At 38.1% G+C, this 13,628-nt stretch overlaps 1 protein-coding gene across 2 annotated transcripts in view; it reads left to right on the forward strand.

Annotated features, from left to right (window-relative positions):
• Positions 1 to 13,628, forward strand: part of gab2 (GRB2-associated binding protein 2) — a 32,850-nt gene that overhangs the window by 3,610 nt on the left and 15,612 nt on the right. For both annotated transcript variants that reach the window (XM_046074159.1, XM_046074158.1), the window contains exon 2: positions 11,028 to 11,328. In XM_046074159.1, the coding sequence (XP_045930115.1) occupies positions 11,028 to 11,328 (301 nt within the window). The remainder of the gene's footprint in view (positions 1 to 11,027; positions 11,329 to 13,628) is intronic.

Genomic DNA, 13,628 nt, shown 5'->3' on the forward strand with positions numbered 1-13,628 from the left:
TGTTGGTTAATCTATTGATCATTTTTAACTTTGTTTAACCAGCAAAGTGCCTTACTAAGGGACAAAATATATTTTAACCTGATTTATTAATTATTATTTAGGGTTAGAAAATCAGAAACGTGTAAAGAAATGCCTATTGCAATTTCCCAGAACCCAAGGTGACCTTAAATTGCTTCAGTCCATCTAACCCGAACCCTAACCTAAAAAGCAGGACATTGCCACAGTTAAGAAGCTGGAAACGGAATGTTTGGCTACCATATTGATTTCCTGATCTTAATTATCAATATCTAATCCATATTGTTGTACATTTTCTGTAAATCAACTTTGTATTCTTCTTAGCAATTGTTTTAATTGATATTCAAAAGAAATCAATGAAGAAAAGTCACAATTGTTTGTCACAAAATTGTACTTTATCAAAAAAAAATTCCAACCCCAAATACATCCATTCTTTCACCATGGCAGCCTTTTTTGAACTTTTGTCATAATATCCTGTCCTTTGCCATGAACTTTGGTTTAGCCTGTGTGTTTTCTGTCCAAAACTTAATTATTGCACCAATAGCAGATGCCAGACTTCCTTTGGATGGTACCTACAGGAAGTGTTGTGACAGAGGTCCCATGACTGGGAAAGAAATTAAATTGGTCCGTGGGTATATAATGTATTTCCATCTATCAAGAGCCTGAAATACTGCCCTTTTGAAGTAAATTAGATCCCATTGATTTTTCTCTTGTGATTTGGGCCATCAGTGAAAATGCTTTTACTTATTTGCTCAACTCGAACAAAGTACACTATCACAGGGGTGACGGTTTCATTTAATGGTGCTTAAAATAAAAAAAAATTGTCAGACTACTACAACATATATCAACAGCTGACCAAAACAACTTATGGGATTAATCCATTTTTATTTTTGACCCCTGCCGATCCAGAGTTTATATATTATTACAGTACAGGAACACATTGTACTAGGGAGACCATAAACAAATGTTGATTTGGCATCTATAGACTGTATTTTGATGAAATTCTGACTATAATAGCAGAATAGAATTCTTCTGATTTAGTATACGGTTTGTCTCATGTCCTTCCAAGTGTAACTGTGTACTTCTGCTTTATCAAGAGCCTAACGTACCTATTAAATGTAGTACATTTAGACTGTTACACTGCAGTATGTCCTCTGTCTTTTCTGCATAAGGAGAAATCTAGTTTCTGCACTGTTGATTAGATTCAAACACAAAGTCATATACAGGAATCATGCCACTAGCTCTTACATGTGCTAGTATGTCATGTGACTGTAATTAGATTGGTCTTCTGAAGCAAATGGGCTTTGCAGTCATGATCTGAGTCAGTAGAAATGCCTTTTGGACTCCCACTCAGCAACACATGTAGACAAAAAACTGACTACCAGTGCTGACATGTGAGGTCCTTGCGTTGTTTTGTTATGTGTGTGTGTATAAAATGTCTTTTTTAGCATTTATTTACCCAGGGACATTAATCAAACTCACTGACGCCCTACTTTACACTCAAAACAGTTGCTCACACCTGAGAACTTCCAGTGCCTTTCTTGACACCCCCTAGCTGCTTTGTTTGAGCAGGTTCAGCTTTGATGCACCATGATGGTCTAATTGCATGCCTGCTTGTTTTGTTAGAGTAATGTTATACATGTTAAGTCATTTAAAACAAAAACTTAGTGATCATTCATACATGTGTTCCAATAGGCGGAACCTTAGGTGGTGGCTTTTTTCTTCCAGGCAACATGTGTTTTTTTGTGAAATAGGACTTTAAAAATGTCTTGCTGTGTTACAAATTGTGTACTAATTTTGATGTCCATTACACCTCAGTGTGATGAGCTTGGTTGTCTAAAAATAGTCTATGTAATTTAGTATGTGGCAGCTAAAAAATGACACATGGTTAGGAGGGAAATGTATTTATTCTGGTAAAATTTGTATGCACAATATAGTATTGATAAGCTTTTATGGCATGAGGCTTAAAAATATATCATTGTTAACAGAACTAATATCAGAATTATATTAAAAAATCCATCTTAAATGAGAAAATAACTAGCCTTTTTAAATGGATTAAGTTCATATAAAATGTAATGTACAATGCACAACAATTGTGTGATGATTGAGGGAAACAGTTTTTTCTCTTTTAATAATTATAAAAACCTTTTTTTTTTTGAGACATGACAGTCAGAATAATCCAGGGAAGCTTTCAGGGATCCACCAGCTGTAGAATAAAAAGCAAGAACAAAGATGTTTGACCAGATGATTCACAGATGATGTACTGCAAGGTAAACACGTGCCACAGTAGAATTGACAGTGACTTGGAGGTAGTTGCATCGTGAACTATCATTGTAATACTACCAGCTGTAAATATGCTAAAATTAAGGTGATATGATGTGTTGACTTCGTGTTTCATGTAAAACACTTTGCCTGGCTGCGATAGTTTGTATGAGCAAATGTGTTAGCAGAGTGCCTTTTGCCTGATGTTGTGTTCGAGGTGGTTGTAGTAGTCAAAATAAAAACAGCTACAAGTATGCACAGGTTTCTCTGTAAAGCCATAATAAATAATTTGATTTTGGGAACAGAGATACACTGGAAAAAGTGTTTACATACTATGTTTCAGTTTTTCATGTAGCCGTAAAACCACCATAGAAGTAGCCAAGCTGACGAAATTGAATTGCATCTCTGTAATTTTAATATTCTTTGGATTGTTAAACTCCTTTAATTTATTTTTTTGTATACCTCTATGCACTATTGACATTGAATAGATTTTTTTATCTGAATATCAGACAGTGATGAGTCATTGCAGTCCAGTCATAGGAAGTGAAATGTCCTTCAACTGAAGCTCAGATAAGAATAAACTATTTTGTCCAAGGCCTTGTGTGAGTCTAAGGTTTTTTAAGGTAACATAATGCTCCCACTTGTAGGCATCTTGGAAGTTCTCAGCCCCAGATGTTCAAATCTTATTAATGCAGTCCTCCAGTAATCATTTTAACACATCAATTTGATTGTTTCAGTCATGATAACTGATACATTATTTGACCGTTTTATTGTGCCATTAAGAAATTAATTAATTGGATGTCTGCATGTAACAGAAAACATGGAGTTTCCATGGATGAAGTGGCATGTATTTGTTTACACTAATTACAGCATGGCAGATGAAACAGAAATAGACAACACTTTCATGGTGACTTGTGGTACAAGTGCATTGACTCCAATGTTATTATTACATTTTCCATCTCAAAAAGAATTTGTCTTCTGCTTTAACATTTACATGCTTTGTTTTGTGTTTAGGGATTTAAGGATCTTTAATTTGAAAATATTAAACCAGTGATCCACACTAAATAAGCAATAGTGATCAAAAACAGTAACTTTTCAAATTAAGGCAGGAGACAAATTGTGAGTTGAATTATGACAGAAGGGCTGAATAACCAAAATATAAATACTTAAAACAATATGACATAATGAAATTAGAATGTTAATTGACAAAATTATTGATAATTAGTTGTCATGGATAGCATCTTAAAAATATAAACTTGATTGGTTTCATTAATTATTTTATTTTACAATTACCTCTTAAAAAAGTTTATTCATTTAGTGCAATTATTCAGGTGGCACAAAGATTCCATGCTCTACTGAGGAATATATTAGTATTGTGTGCATGTAGACATTACTAAAGACAGCTGTGTGGATTTGTGTGTAATTGTGTACGCTGTTGTGCTCCATCTACATGATAAGAGAAGCATTATAGGCACTATTATGTTTGAGCTGGAGTGATGGTGTGACAGATTAAAGTGCTGAGGTCAGACTTTCCCCTTATGTAAATGTTTCTACTCTGTGGCACTGAAGAGACCATTTCAGAGAGTTCCCGCCTGATTTAATTGTTGTGTTTCATCCACCTTTGTGCATCTAAAACCACCTTGGAAGGAGTCAGCGAGACCAGAAGATGCTCACACCACGCCCTCCATACAAAGACATGTATGAGCTGCAGCAGATGGCAGAGGCAGGGGAAGTGACACAAAGAATTTTGATTAAAGATATTGCTCCCTGTTAGTGAAATTGTCACGGCGGGCTCATGCTAAATAAGCCAAGCCTTTGGCTGATATGCAGACGTGACGAGCGATTACTCATTTTCCTAATGATGGAAGTGTTCAACTGAAAATTGAGGCTGATTATATCTACTGAGAGCTTTTGAGAGGTTGTTTTTCATAGAATGTGCCACAGATTTTGAAGATCATTACTCCAGTGAAGTGAGTGAATGAGGACTGTAGGTACCAAATGCAGCAGCCCTCTCCATCATCATCACACCTGTAGGAAGGAGCTTTCCATCACTATCATATGATGACTTTGTATGTGGAATCATATTTCCTATAATGTCATAAAAGCTGAATCACATCAGGTCTACTCTACATGCACTAGATGGGTTTCAAAACTGATATTTTGCGCAAAAGGAGAATGTCAAGGAGGCAATTCCACACATGAGGGAAACATCAGGACATAAGTGTTCCTACCCTCGAGAGGACCCTGTCTGTCTTGGCGCTCCGTGGCTAACCTCCCACCTTCTTTATTAACACACAAGAATTTATAGGCCTGTTTGGGTCTTGTCTGCTTGTGTTATGTTTTGCAGCTGCTGGCCTTCCAAGGTCAGTGTTTTGACTATTGGGAAACCTGAGCAGTTTGATTTGATATGCAACAGAGCTTTAATGCATCTGTTGGACTTAAATGCCTGTAGTTTTATACTCTCAGCAATTCTGTTTAAAATCTGTTCATGTTTACCTCTCCGGATACACGGATGGGACAGAGTCAGGGAGGATCTGGATCTTTTCACCTCTCAAGACAGATAATGCAAAATGGCCACACATTGTTGGCATACTACTAGACTCCTCTTTTGTTTGTGACCTGAATTTATTGGAAATGCTCCAGAAACGTGTGTTATAAACTTTTTCTAGGACAGTTGTCTGCTTTACGTCTCGCTCAGAGCCGAGATGTGGAGCCCTGTGTAAACTGTAATATTTCCAAGGAACTTCCCCATGCTCTCTTATGCCCATTTGTGTTTTATTTAAGCTTACTTTTACATAAACGGATGTCACATAGGTAAAAAGAAATACATGACACCTGTCAGAAATAAGACAAGTATATTTTTAGTTGACTATTCAGCTCTTACATGAACAGAGCATCTTCATTTTCTGCTTTTGCTGATTTCTCATAGAAAGCTGGGAAATTATTAGAATGCAAATTTAAAATATGTTTTTGTGCTGTGTAAATGTCCAGGCGATATTCTTCAAATGTAACTAGATTGCATTCCCTCACTTGCTGAAACTCCCATCTGTTCCTGGAATATAGGCTCATGTGTAACCCTCTATTGATTAGGACCAGATAATCAAGACGTTGTCGTCATTGTCTGCGGCAGCCCATCCAGCTTTGTCCACTCTCACAACATTAACCAGAATAACAAGTGTTTAGCTATTCTCAAGTGATCATAGCCATTATAGCAGTCCCACCCTTTAATTCATGCCTTGCAAAGTGGTCCTCACTGCTGTTCTTTTGTTGAGAGGTGTTCTCTGGAAAATTAAATTCTAGCCTTATTCAGGCACCAGAAGGGACAAGAAATGAATTCACCAATGTGCTAAATATTCCCTTTTGTTCTTCACTAACTTTTAGAAGCCAGTAAACAGTACCCACAAAGAATAGATGCGGGTGGGAAGGCTGCTATGTCTGATGTCTTTACCTAGAACCAGTAACCATTCAGGGTGAGTGAAATAAAAAGCTGCAGCATGTTAACATATGAGCAGTTGGTAGTCTCATTGAATCATTCATAATAAAGTTTAGTATATAACATTTCAAAACAAGGTCACAATGTGCTTTACATGGGAAAGTCAACATATAAATATAAGTTAGCTTTGTAGAATTTGAAAACCTCCACTAAAAGGGCCATTTCGATATATGAGTTTTAGTACAGATACCTTTGTACTTTGAGGAATATTAAAGTTTTTCTACAAAGTTTTTCTCTTTTAATTTAACAAAAGAAACCAAATTTCTCAAATGTTCAATATTGTCTAAACATAAACAGCCTAAATAAAATACAAAATCAAATCAAATATTTTATTTAAATTTTACACAGAGCTTCCCAATATGTGATACTCATACCAAACGTGAACTGGGTGTCCTTATTGGCTGAAACTGGATGGTGCCCCTGACCACTTTTCTTCCTCCTCTTAATTTACTGCATGCTCTGTCCCATCCCTTAGAAGCTCACCAGTGGGACCTCAGAGAACACTGATGGGATTCCTCTCAACTCACCTTTTACTATAATTAAGCAGTAATGGTCCAGGACCAGTGCATTTTCATGCACTTTCATTACTGTGTTGTTATTGTGTGTGAGCACTCGCTCATTGATGTGCTGTCGCTCAGATCAAATGGGAGACATGTTGCCTGAGGCGTCTAGTCTGACTGTAGCCAATTATTTAGAGTCACATGACCTTTACAAAAGCTGGTAATAGATGAGAAAAAGGCTCTGCCGTAGCTCCACAGTGCCAGTGTTTGTGCAGCTGTGTTGTGTGTGTACTGCAGCAGCAGGTAAAGCAGAGAAGGCAAAAGTCAAAGACAACAATCTGCTGTCTCCTCTTTCTGCTTTATTAGGAGAAGAGGTAAACACGACTATTCTAACCTTTAACTTAGATAGCATACATGTTTAGTTTGGATGTTTGCTCACGCACATTTAAAAACAGGAGGACTAATGCTTATCAGCCAGCCTGTTGACTCAGCCTACTACTATACACACACTATGTATTGCTCTATTGCTGTTAAAGGCACACCTTGGATAATTGTTTAGGCCACAACCATCTGTAAGTATATTAGTCTGTGTTACTAGGGCAGCAGAGTGATGAGTTTGAGTTCAAAGACATGAGAATGTGTTTGTTTTTACAGTGTTGGATTAGATATGTGCAAATGACTAGTAAATGATTGATGTAACTTATCAGCTGTTGCTGTGTATTTATCTCCTAAAATGTGGTGTAAAGCCTTGGAAAACTATCAACACATAGGCTACTAGACAATTGTATGCCTTTCATTTTTGAGAACTGAGAGCTTTGTATGAATATGTTTGTTTTCCCACAGTATCATTGTTTTGCAGTCTGCCAAAAATAGAGCAAAACATGTCTACTTATCAACATGCATAGAAACAAAAGGAATTGGCAAGACAAACCAGTTTTGATCCTATTTATAGAAGGAAACTTGTTCAAAAGATTGTTTTGTGCAGTTTTGTTATTAGATTTTTTCCTTCCCAGTGATCTAAAATAGATGCAGACGTGTTATCCTTTGTCTTCTACTGTACTATCTCTGTATCTATAGCTGGCTGCCATCAGCACAGGACAAATGAGACTATGTTGGAACAAGGTAAGATCAAGTCTTTATGGGATGATTGAATCTGACTGAAGGGACTAAACACTGTGAGTTCATAGATACGGATGGCTGCTCTTCTTGGAGAGCTTAAAGCGCTGGCAGGCAATCTTATTTTTATAGTCTGAAGTTGAGACCCTTACAATCCCAATAGTAGATTAGCATAGGTTAAACTTAAATGAGGAACTTTTCAAGTTTTGTCTTTACCTTTTTTCTTATTAACAATATAATGTTTGGTTTGTGCTTTATGTGGTTGTTTTCTGCTCATATATGGCCTTTTATTCTTCTGCAGAAAGAGCAGCAGAACATGATGAATAAATGCCAGTATGTGGGAGTTGCAACATGTCAGTTGTGGTTTGCAGTATATTGCTATGGCAATATACAATTGATATCATTTTAGTTTAGAGTACGATTAGTAGCCTGTCTCACAACTAGAGCTCAGTGGTCCAGTAGACTATCCAGTCCAGTTGTTAATAAGGGCAGTGTGTCTCTCTCAGCTGAGCCTCTTTTTTTCCCGAACAGCGATATAGCTTAAACTAAAGCCATGAGGGGGAGGGGAAAGTTGGAGGGCCGGGAGAGTTCATCCTAGTTTTACAGCTCCAGCCCTCACTTCCCCGAGCTTTGACAGTGATCGATGGTCTTAGACATGCTCTGTAGGACAGGCGGTGGGTGCGTTAGCTCATTTTGTTGTGTCCTCCTCTCCCATGATGTACTTCGCCAGGGAATTTTGCTCAAATTTGAAAGAGTGCATGAGAGAAAGAGAGGGCAAGCTGCACTGCCAGGCTGATTCGTAACTGAATGCACTTAAGACTTTTCCTTTCATTTACATGCAAGATTTCTGTGAGGAGCTTGCACAAAGTGACAGAGGGAAACATGCAGCCCCCTCATTCAGACCAAGCTGTGAATTATTTTGTTCTTGAATTAGGCAGCGACTGCTTTTCCTGTGGAAAATAGTCATTCTATTTTTAGTATGATAAGGCCTCCTAAAGTGAGTTGTATTTCCTCTTTGGTTGAGAGCTGTGGCTGTCCTGGGTTAATATGCTGCCCCAGCTGAAGGATGCCAGGAATAACCGAGCTGGGTCGCTCTGACCTCTTGAAACTGGGCGTCGCTCCAGGTCTCAATTAAGTGATGCTCGATCTGTCTTTCCAGAAAAGGCAATAATATTTAAATGGGGCTTGCAAGAGTTATAGAGATTTCTCTCTGAATGGTGTAATGGCTCTGAATCAAAGAGCTATGTGGAAAAGGGGGAAAAAAAGCTATGCAGTACTCTGTGTTTGTTCTTCTGGAGGATTGTGATGAATGTACTGTGTTTTTATGTAAAAAGGAAGTTCACACTGCAATGGAATCCTTGAGAAGGAAACTTGATGAGTAACACTGTTTATTTCTTTGAATCTGTTTTCTCACACCCTTTACCAGGACAGTCTGCATTAGTGAACATCATAGCAACCTCCCATAGTGAGAAATGAACCAATACATAGTTTTCACACAACTGAATGACTCTAGCAGCTGATTAAACCTGTACTGTTCACACTTATTTCTGTGTCCTGAGACTACGGCTAGTGCTAAGATGCACACAGCAGCACAGCTCTACTATCAACACCATTAAGGTCGTTGTGCCTCCAGCCTTTATCAGTGTGTCAGTCTGCCAGACAATAAAATGAGAAAGTTTTATACCCCAGTACCTCAGTAGCACCTCAGCTACTCAATGAAGATAAGATCACAATCTGCACTTCCTGGAAGAAAAAAAAAAGAAACAAAATGTGTTGCTGCCTCTTCTTGTACCTCTGTTGACTTCTCAGAGGAAAAATAAACAGAACCCCCAACATGTCGAAATAACATTTCAGTAACATTTTGCATCTCAAAATATAATGCTTGAGTCATTATGCTGCTGTTATGTTATTCATTATGTTATTATTTATCAGCACGCTATCAGTTGGATCAATGTAAGCTAATAGTTTTCAACCGGTGCACAGTTCATCAAGTTTTTTTGCATTCAAGATATTTGAGGATTTACCACAGCGTATTATAGCAGAGACGCCTGCCCCAACCTCAAATAAAGACATTGTAGTTCCTAAAGACATGTAAGAGCAAATTATAAATTTTTTATGAAACTTACCATAACCAAGAAGTGCAGATGCAGATTAAAAGTAGAGTGTCATCCTGTGGCACCACACACTCTTTGATTGATTTGATTGATGCGGAAACGCAACAGCAATGACTACTGAGCAGAATGCAGATTGCAGCTTTATGGTAAAGTCTGAAACACTCTGAATAGGCATATATATATATATATATATATATATATATATATATATATATATATATATATATATATATATATATATATATATATATATATATATATATATATATAGCGTATATTTTGACTTGTTGTAGTAGGTACAGCACAGGTGTAATATTGATGGCTCTGCTCTGTGTGTACCAGTAAACCATGACAGATAGCCAGTATGCACAATACAGGGCAATGGAACTGAAGCAACTAATTCCGCCATCATTATTTTTACTTCTGAGAGTAATAGCCTGTAAGAATATTTAGCATGTATTATTAATATCTCTCTGAAAAGCACATGAAACATGTTTGTCGTAACTTGTGCATCTGTATGGCGTCACTCTGGTTTGAGGAGGGCATAGGGCAGTTAGCCTTGCGGCAGTGTCTGTGTTGATGGAGAGAGAGGGGGCTTGCAGGATCCTGTGTGTCAGCAGCCTGCAAGTGGGAGACATTGCCTGGCGGAAGTGCATCACTGGCAAATGTTCAACATCTCCCCTCAACCCCCCTTTACTCCCCCTTTCCCTTCCTGGTCTATCTTCCTCTTTTGTCTCTTTGCACAGAGAGCACAGAGGCTCTTTAAGACAGCCACATATGGAGCTTTTGTAATCAAGGGCACTGCTTTTCTAGTTGATAAATACAACAATGGTGTTATTGGTGTGAAATCAACATGTACATTTTAGGTTTCTTGCTCTTGTGCCATAACTGCTTGTATTGTCGGAGCGTGTACTTCTGCTGCCTTTTAGTGTAGTTATGACTAGGGATGTTTATTTATACTCTGAGGGAAACTTCAGCTCAAGAGACACAATCATATGCAGATGTAGCCTGAGTTTGATTGGACCAAAGCAGTGTCATTCACCAGCTCTTTAAGTGTGAGGATCTTGCAATCTTGTAATGAGGTTGTCATGGAGGAACTGCTTCTCTTTTAGCTCACAGAGGGATATCGGCACAGGAAATACGTTGGGAGGGAGTAAACACCTGCTGCCTCCCCCCACACCCTCCAACACACACACAAACCACACGCGAACTAAAGCACAATAATCTGCTCAAGTAAGCAGACTTAAGTTTCTCTGAGGTCTGTTTGATCAACAGTTAACATCACAACTGAAGTCCAGCTATTGAGTGCGTTGCCACAGCTACATTCTGCGTCACACACAGTAAGAAATCAAATTGACTGTGTATAATTTAAAATTATTATTTAAAATGCAGATGACTTCTGTGTTGCTTACATAAAATGTATTTCAAATGTATCATTCTATGTCAACGCACATATGATTTTACAGCGTAAGTGTTTTCATCTTGTGTACTGATGTCATGTTCTTACCTTTCAATCTTATTTCCCAGGCATGGAAGAAACGCTGGTTCATACTTCGCAGCGGCCGCATGAGCGGTGACCCTGATGTTCTCGAGTACTACAAGAACGACCACTCCAAGAAACCCATCCGGGTCATCGATCTGCACTGCTGCGAGCAGGTGGACGCTGGCCTGACCTTTAAGAGGAAGGAGTTCCAGGACAGCTTTGTGTTTGACATCAAGACCTCAGACCGCACTTTTTATCTTGTAGCTGAGACTGAGGAGGAGATGAACAAGTGGGTCCGCTCCATATGTCAGCTGTGTGGGTTCAACCAGTCAGATGACAACCACGGTAGGTAACCCTGACCTGTTTTTGCTGCTCTATCCCATTGTCACTGTCTCTACTGATCTCTCCACCATCTCCTTTTTTACCTTTACCCAGGTTAGTAGTTTAGTAATTTGTTATTTAAGCCAAAATTCAAATGAATTGACAAAATCACATCATTGAAGTTACCTAACTAGTTGCTACTATCTCAAATTTTAAATGTTAAAACAATTAGTTGGTACAGAAAATCATGCTTATAATATGTAGTGCTGAAATGATTGGTCAGTTAGTGGATTTGTCGATAGTGGATTTACCACGCAAAAATTGCCAAACATTTGTTGGCTCAGCTTCTTATTTATGAATGATTATCTGCTTTTCCTTCTTTAATATCATTTTAAGTTATATACCTATAGGTTTAGGACTCTTTCTTAAACATAAACAAACTATTTGAAGACCACACCTTAGGCTTTGGGAAATATTGATAGCCACTTTTCACAATTTTCTGACGTCTTGCAGACTAAATACACTGTACATTTTTCGCAGTATATATAGTATATGTATTTACTTATCTTTACTGAATTACTAGCATGTGTTTTGATGTTTAAGAGATATAAGCAGTGCAGTGCAAAACAAAATATAATAACTCCTCCCTTTTACTAGTCTCCCACTATGTTTTCTCATGGTATTTGAAACAGCTTGCATCTGAGTTTTCACAAAAAATCAGCAGCAGAGGTCCAACCACATGATACCATTGGCAATTTTTTTCCATCCGTGTTATTTGAGAGAGTGGAATGGGAACATCCCTGCCAAATAAATTGACACAGTGTCTGAGAGTGTTATGGATTGTTCTCTTCATTTGTTTTGTTAAAGAAAGGGTCTGATCTCTGCCTCTTGTTTTCAGGATGATGGAAATTCTTATTCTGGATATGGGCCATTTTAAAAGTTGGTAGCAGATATAGAGCTTTTACACAGTTTACATGGTTTTTGCCACAGCTTCTGTATTAGAAGGTTTGTAGATGAGATTGACTTGTTTCACTCTGGGGCTACCAATGATAAAAAATGACTAGTGGCACCATAAAGCATGTTAGAAACTACTGCACACATTAAGTTGTCAATTAAAATTAAAGGTAGTACAAATGCTTCTCCTTCTAAGCAGCAGTATGTGTGAATTCACTATTGTTGAATCACTTTTATTGAGTTATTTTATCCACTGTAATAGTAAGCATGATTGTGTTGTGTGGTTACTGTTATTTTATGTCATGATATCTGAGGGGTGAGTGGTTGTAGCATCAATGCGTCTCTCTGCCATACATGGGAAATATACATATAGTCAGTATAGTGTTTGTTTAATGAGAGTTTTTGAAACATACACTCCTTTCATATTATTACTTCTACACATCCAGATTGTACTCATGCTGTTGTTTTCCCGCCATCTGGCAGGTGGTGGACGTTAATCTTTGTGTACATGGTTGATCATCTGTAACATGCAACATGTCCAGGTGTGGACTAAAAAACAGCTGTGGAGAGTGTAATATTGCTCACGTCATGAGGATACCCCTGTTGCAAGTTCAGAAATTAGCAAGGTCCTGTTATGAATCTTAAACTGTATTAACTGTAGCCAGCAGGGTGTGGCTGAGAGAATGTGTTGGGGGAAGAGGGTTTATGTCATGACAGCTGCACTAGTGATTACATTCCCTTTAGTGTAAACATCATATCAGGCTTGTAATTGAAGTAACATTGTTTTCACTTAAATGTTTAGTTCCCTTTTCTGAGAAATATCCCCTGAAACTGTTAGCTCTCAACGTTCATCCGAATGCAATTATCATACTCTATTTTAGTAGGTGACAAAATATGGGCAGAAGTTAGACGATTTTTAGCACCCCTCTTTGTGCTATTGTATTCTCAGAAAAAACACTTGCAGCTTAATCCAAGAATATATTTGTGCCAGAGGACTGTCCTTTTAATCGAAACACTGACTGAAATTGACGAGCATTACAAACCAAAACTAACACTTTCTTCAAGTGTTTCAACGTGCAGCCAGCTGTGCAACCCTTACCTCTTAAGATATAAGCCTACGTATTTTATAGCACTCAGTATTTTTAAATGCTTAAGCAGTAGTAGCAGTAGTAGCAGTAGTAGCAGTAGTAGCAGTAGTAGCAGGAGGAGGAGTAGCAGGAGTAGCAGGAGTAGCAGGAGTAGGAGTAGGAGTAGGAGTAGGAGTAGGAGTAGGAGTAGGAGTAGGAGGAGGAGGAGGAGGAGGAGGAGGAGGAGGAGGAGGAGGAGGAGGAGGAGGAGGAGGAGGTTAAAGTTGTCCATGTGTGCACTAA

The sequence above is a fragment of the Micropterus dolomieu genome, linkage group LG17 (assembly GCF_021292245.1).
Source record: "Micropterus dolomieu isolate WLL.071019.BEF.003 ecotype Adirondacks linkage group LG17, ASM2129224v1, whole genome shotgun sequence".
NCBI classification, from domain to species: domain Eukaryota; kingdom Metazoa; phylum Chordata; class Actinopteri; order Centrarchiformes; family Centrarchidae; genus Micropterus; species Micropterus dolomieu.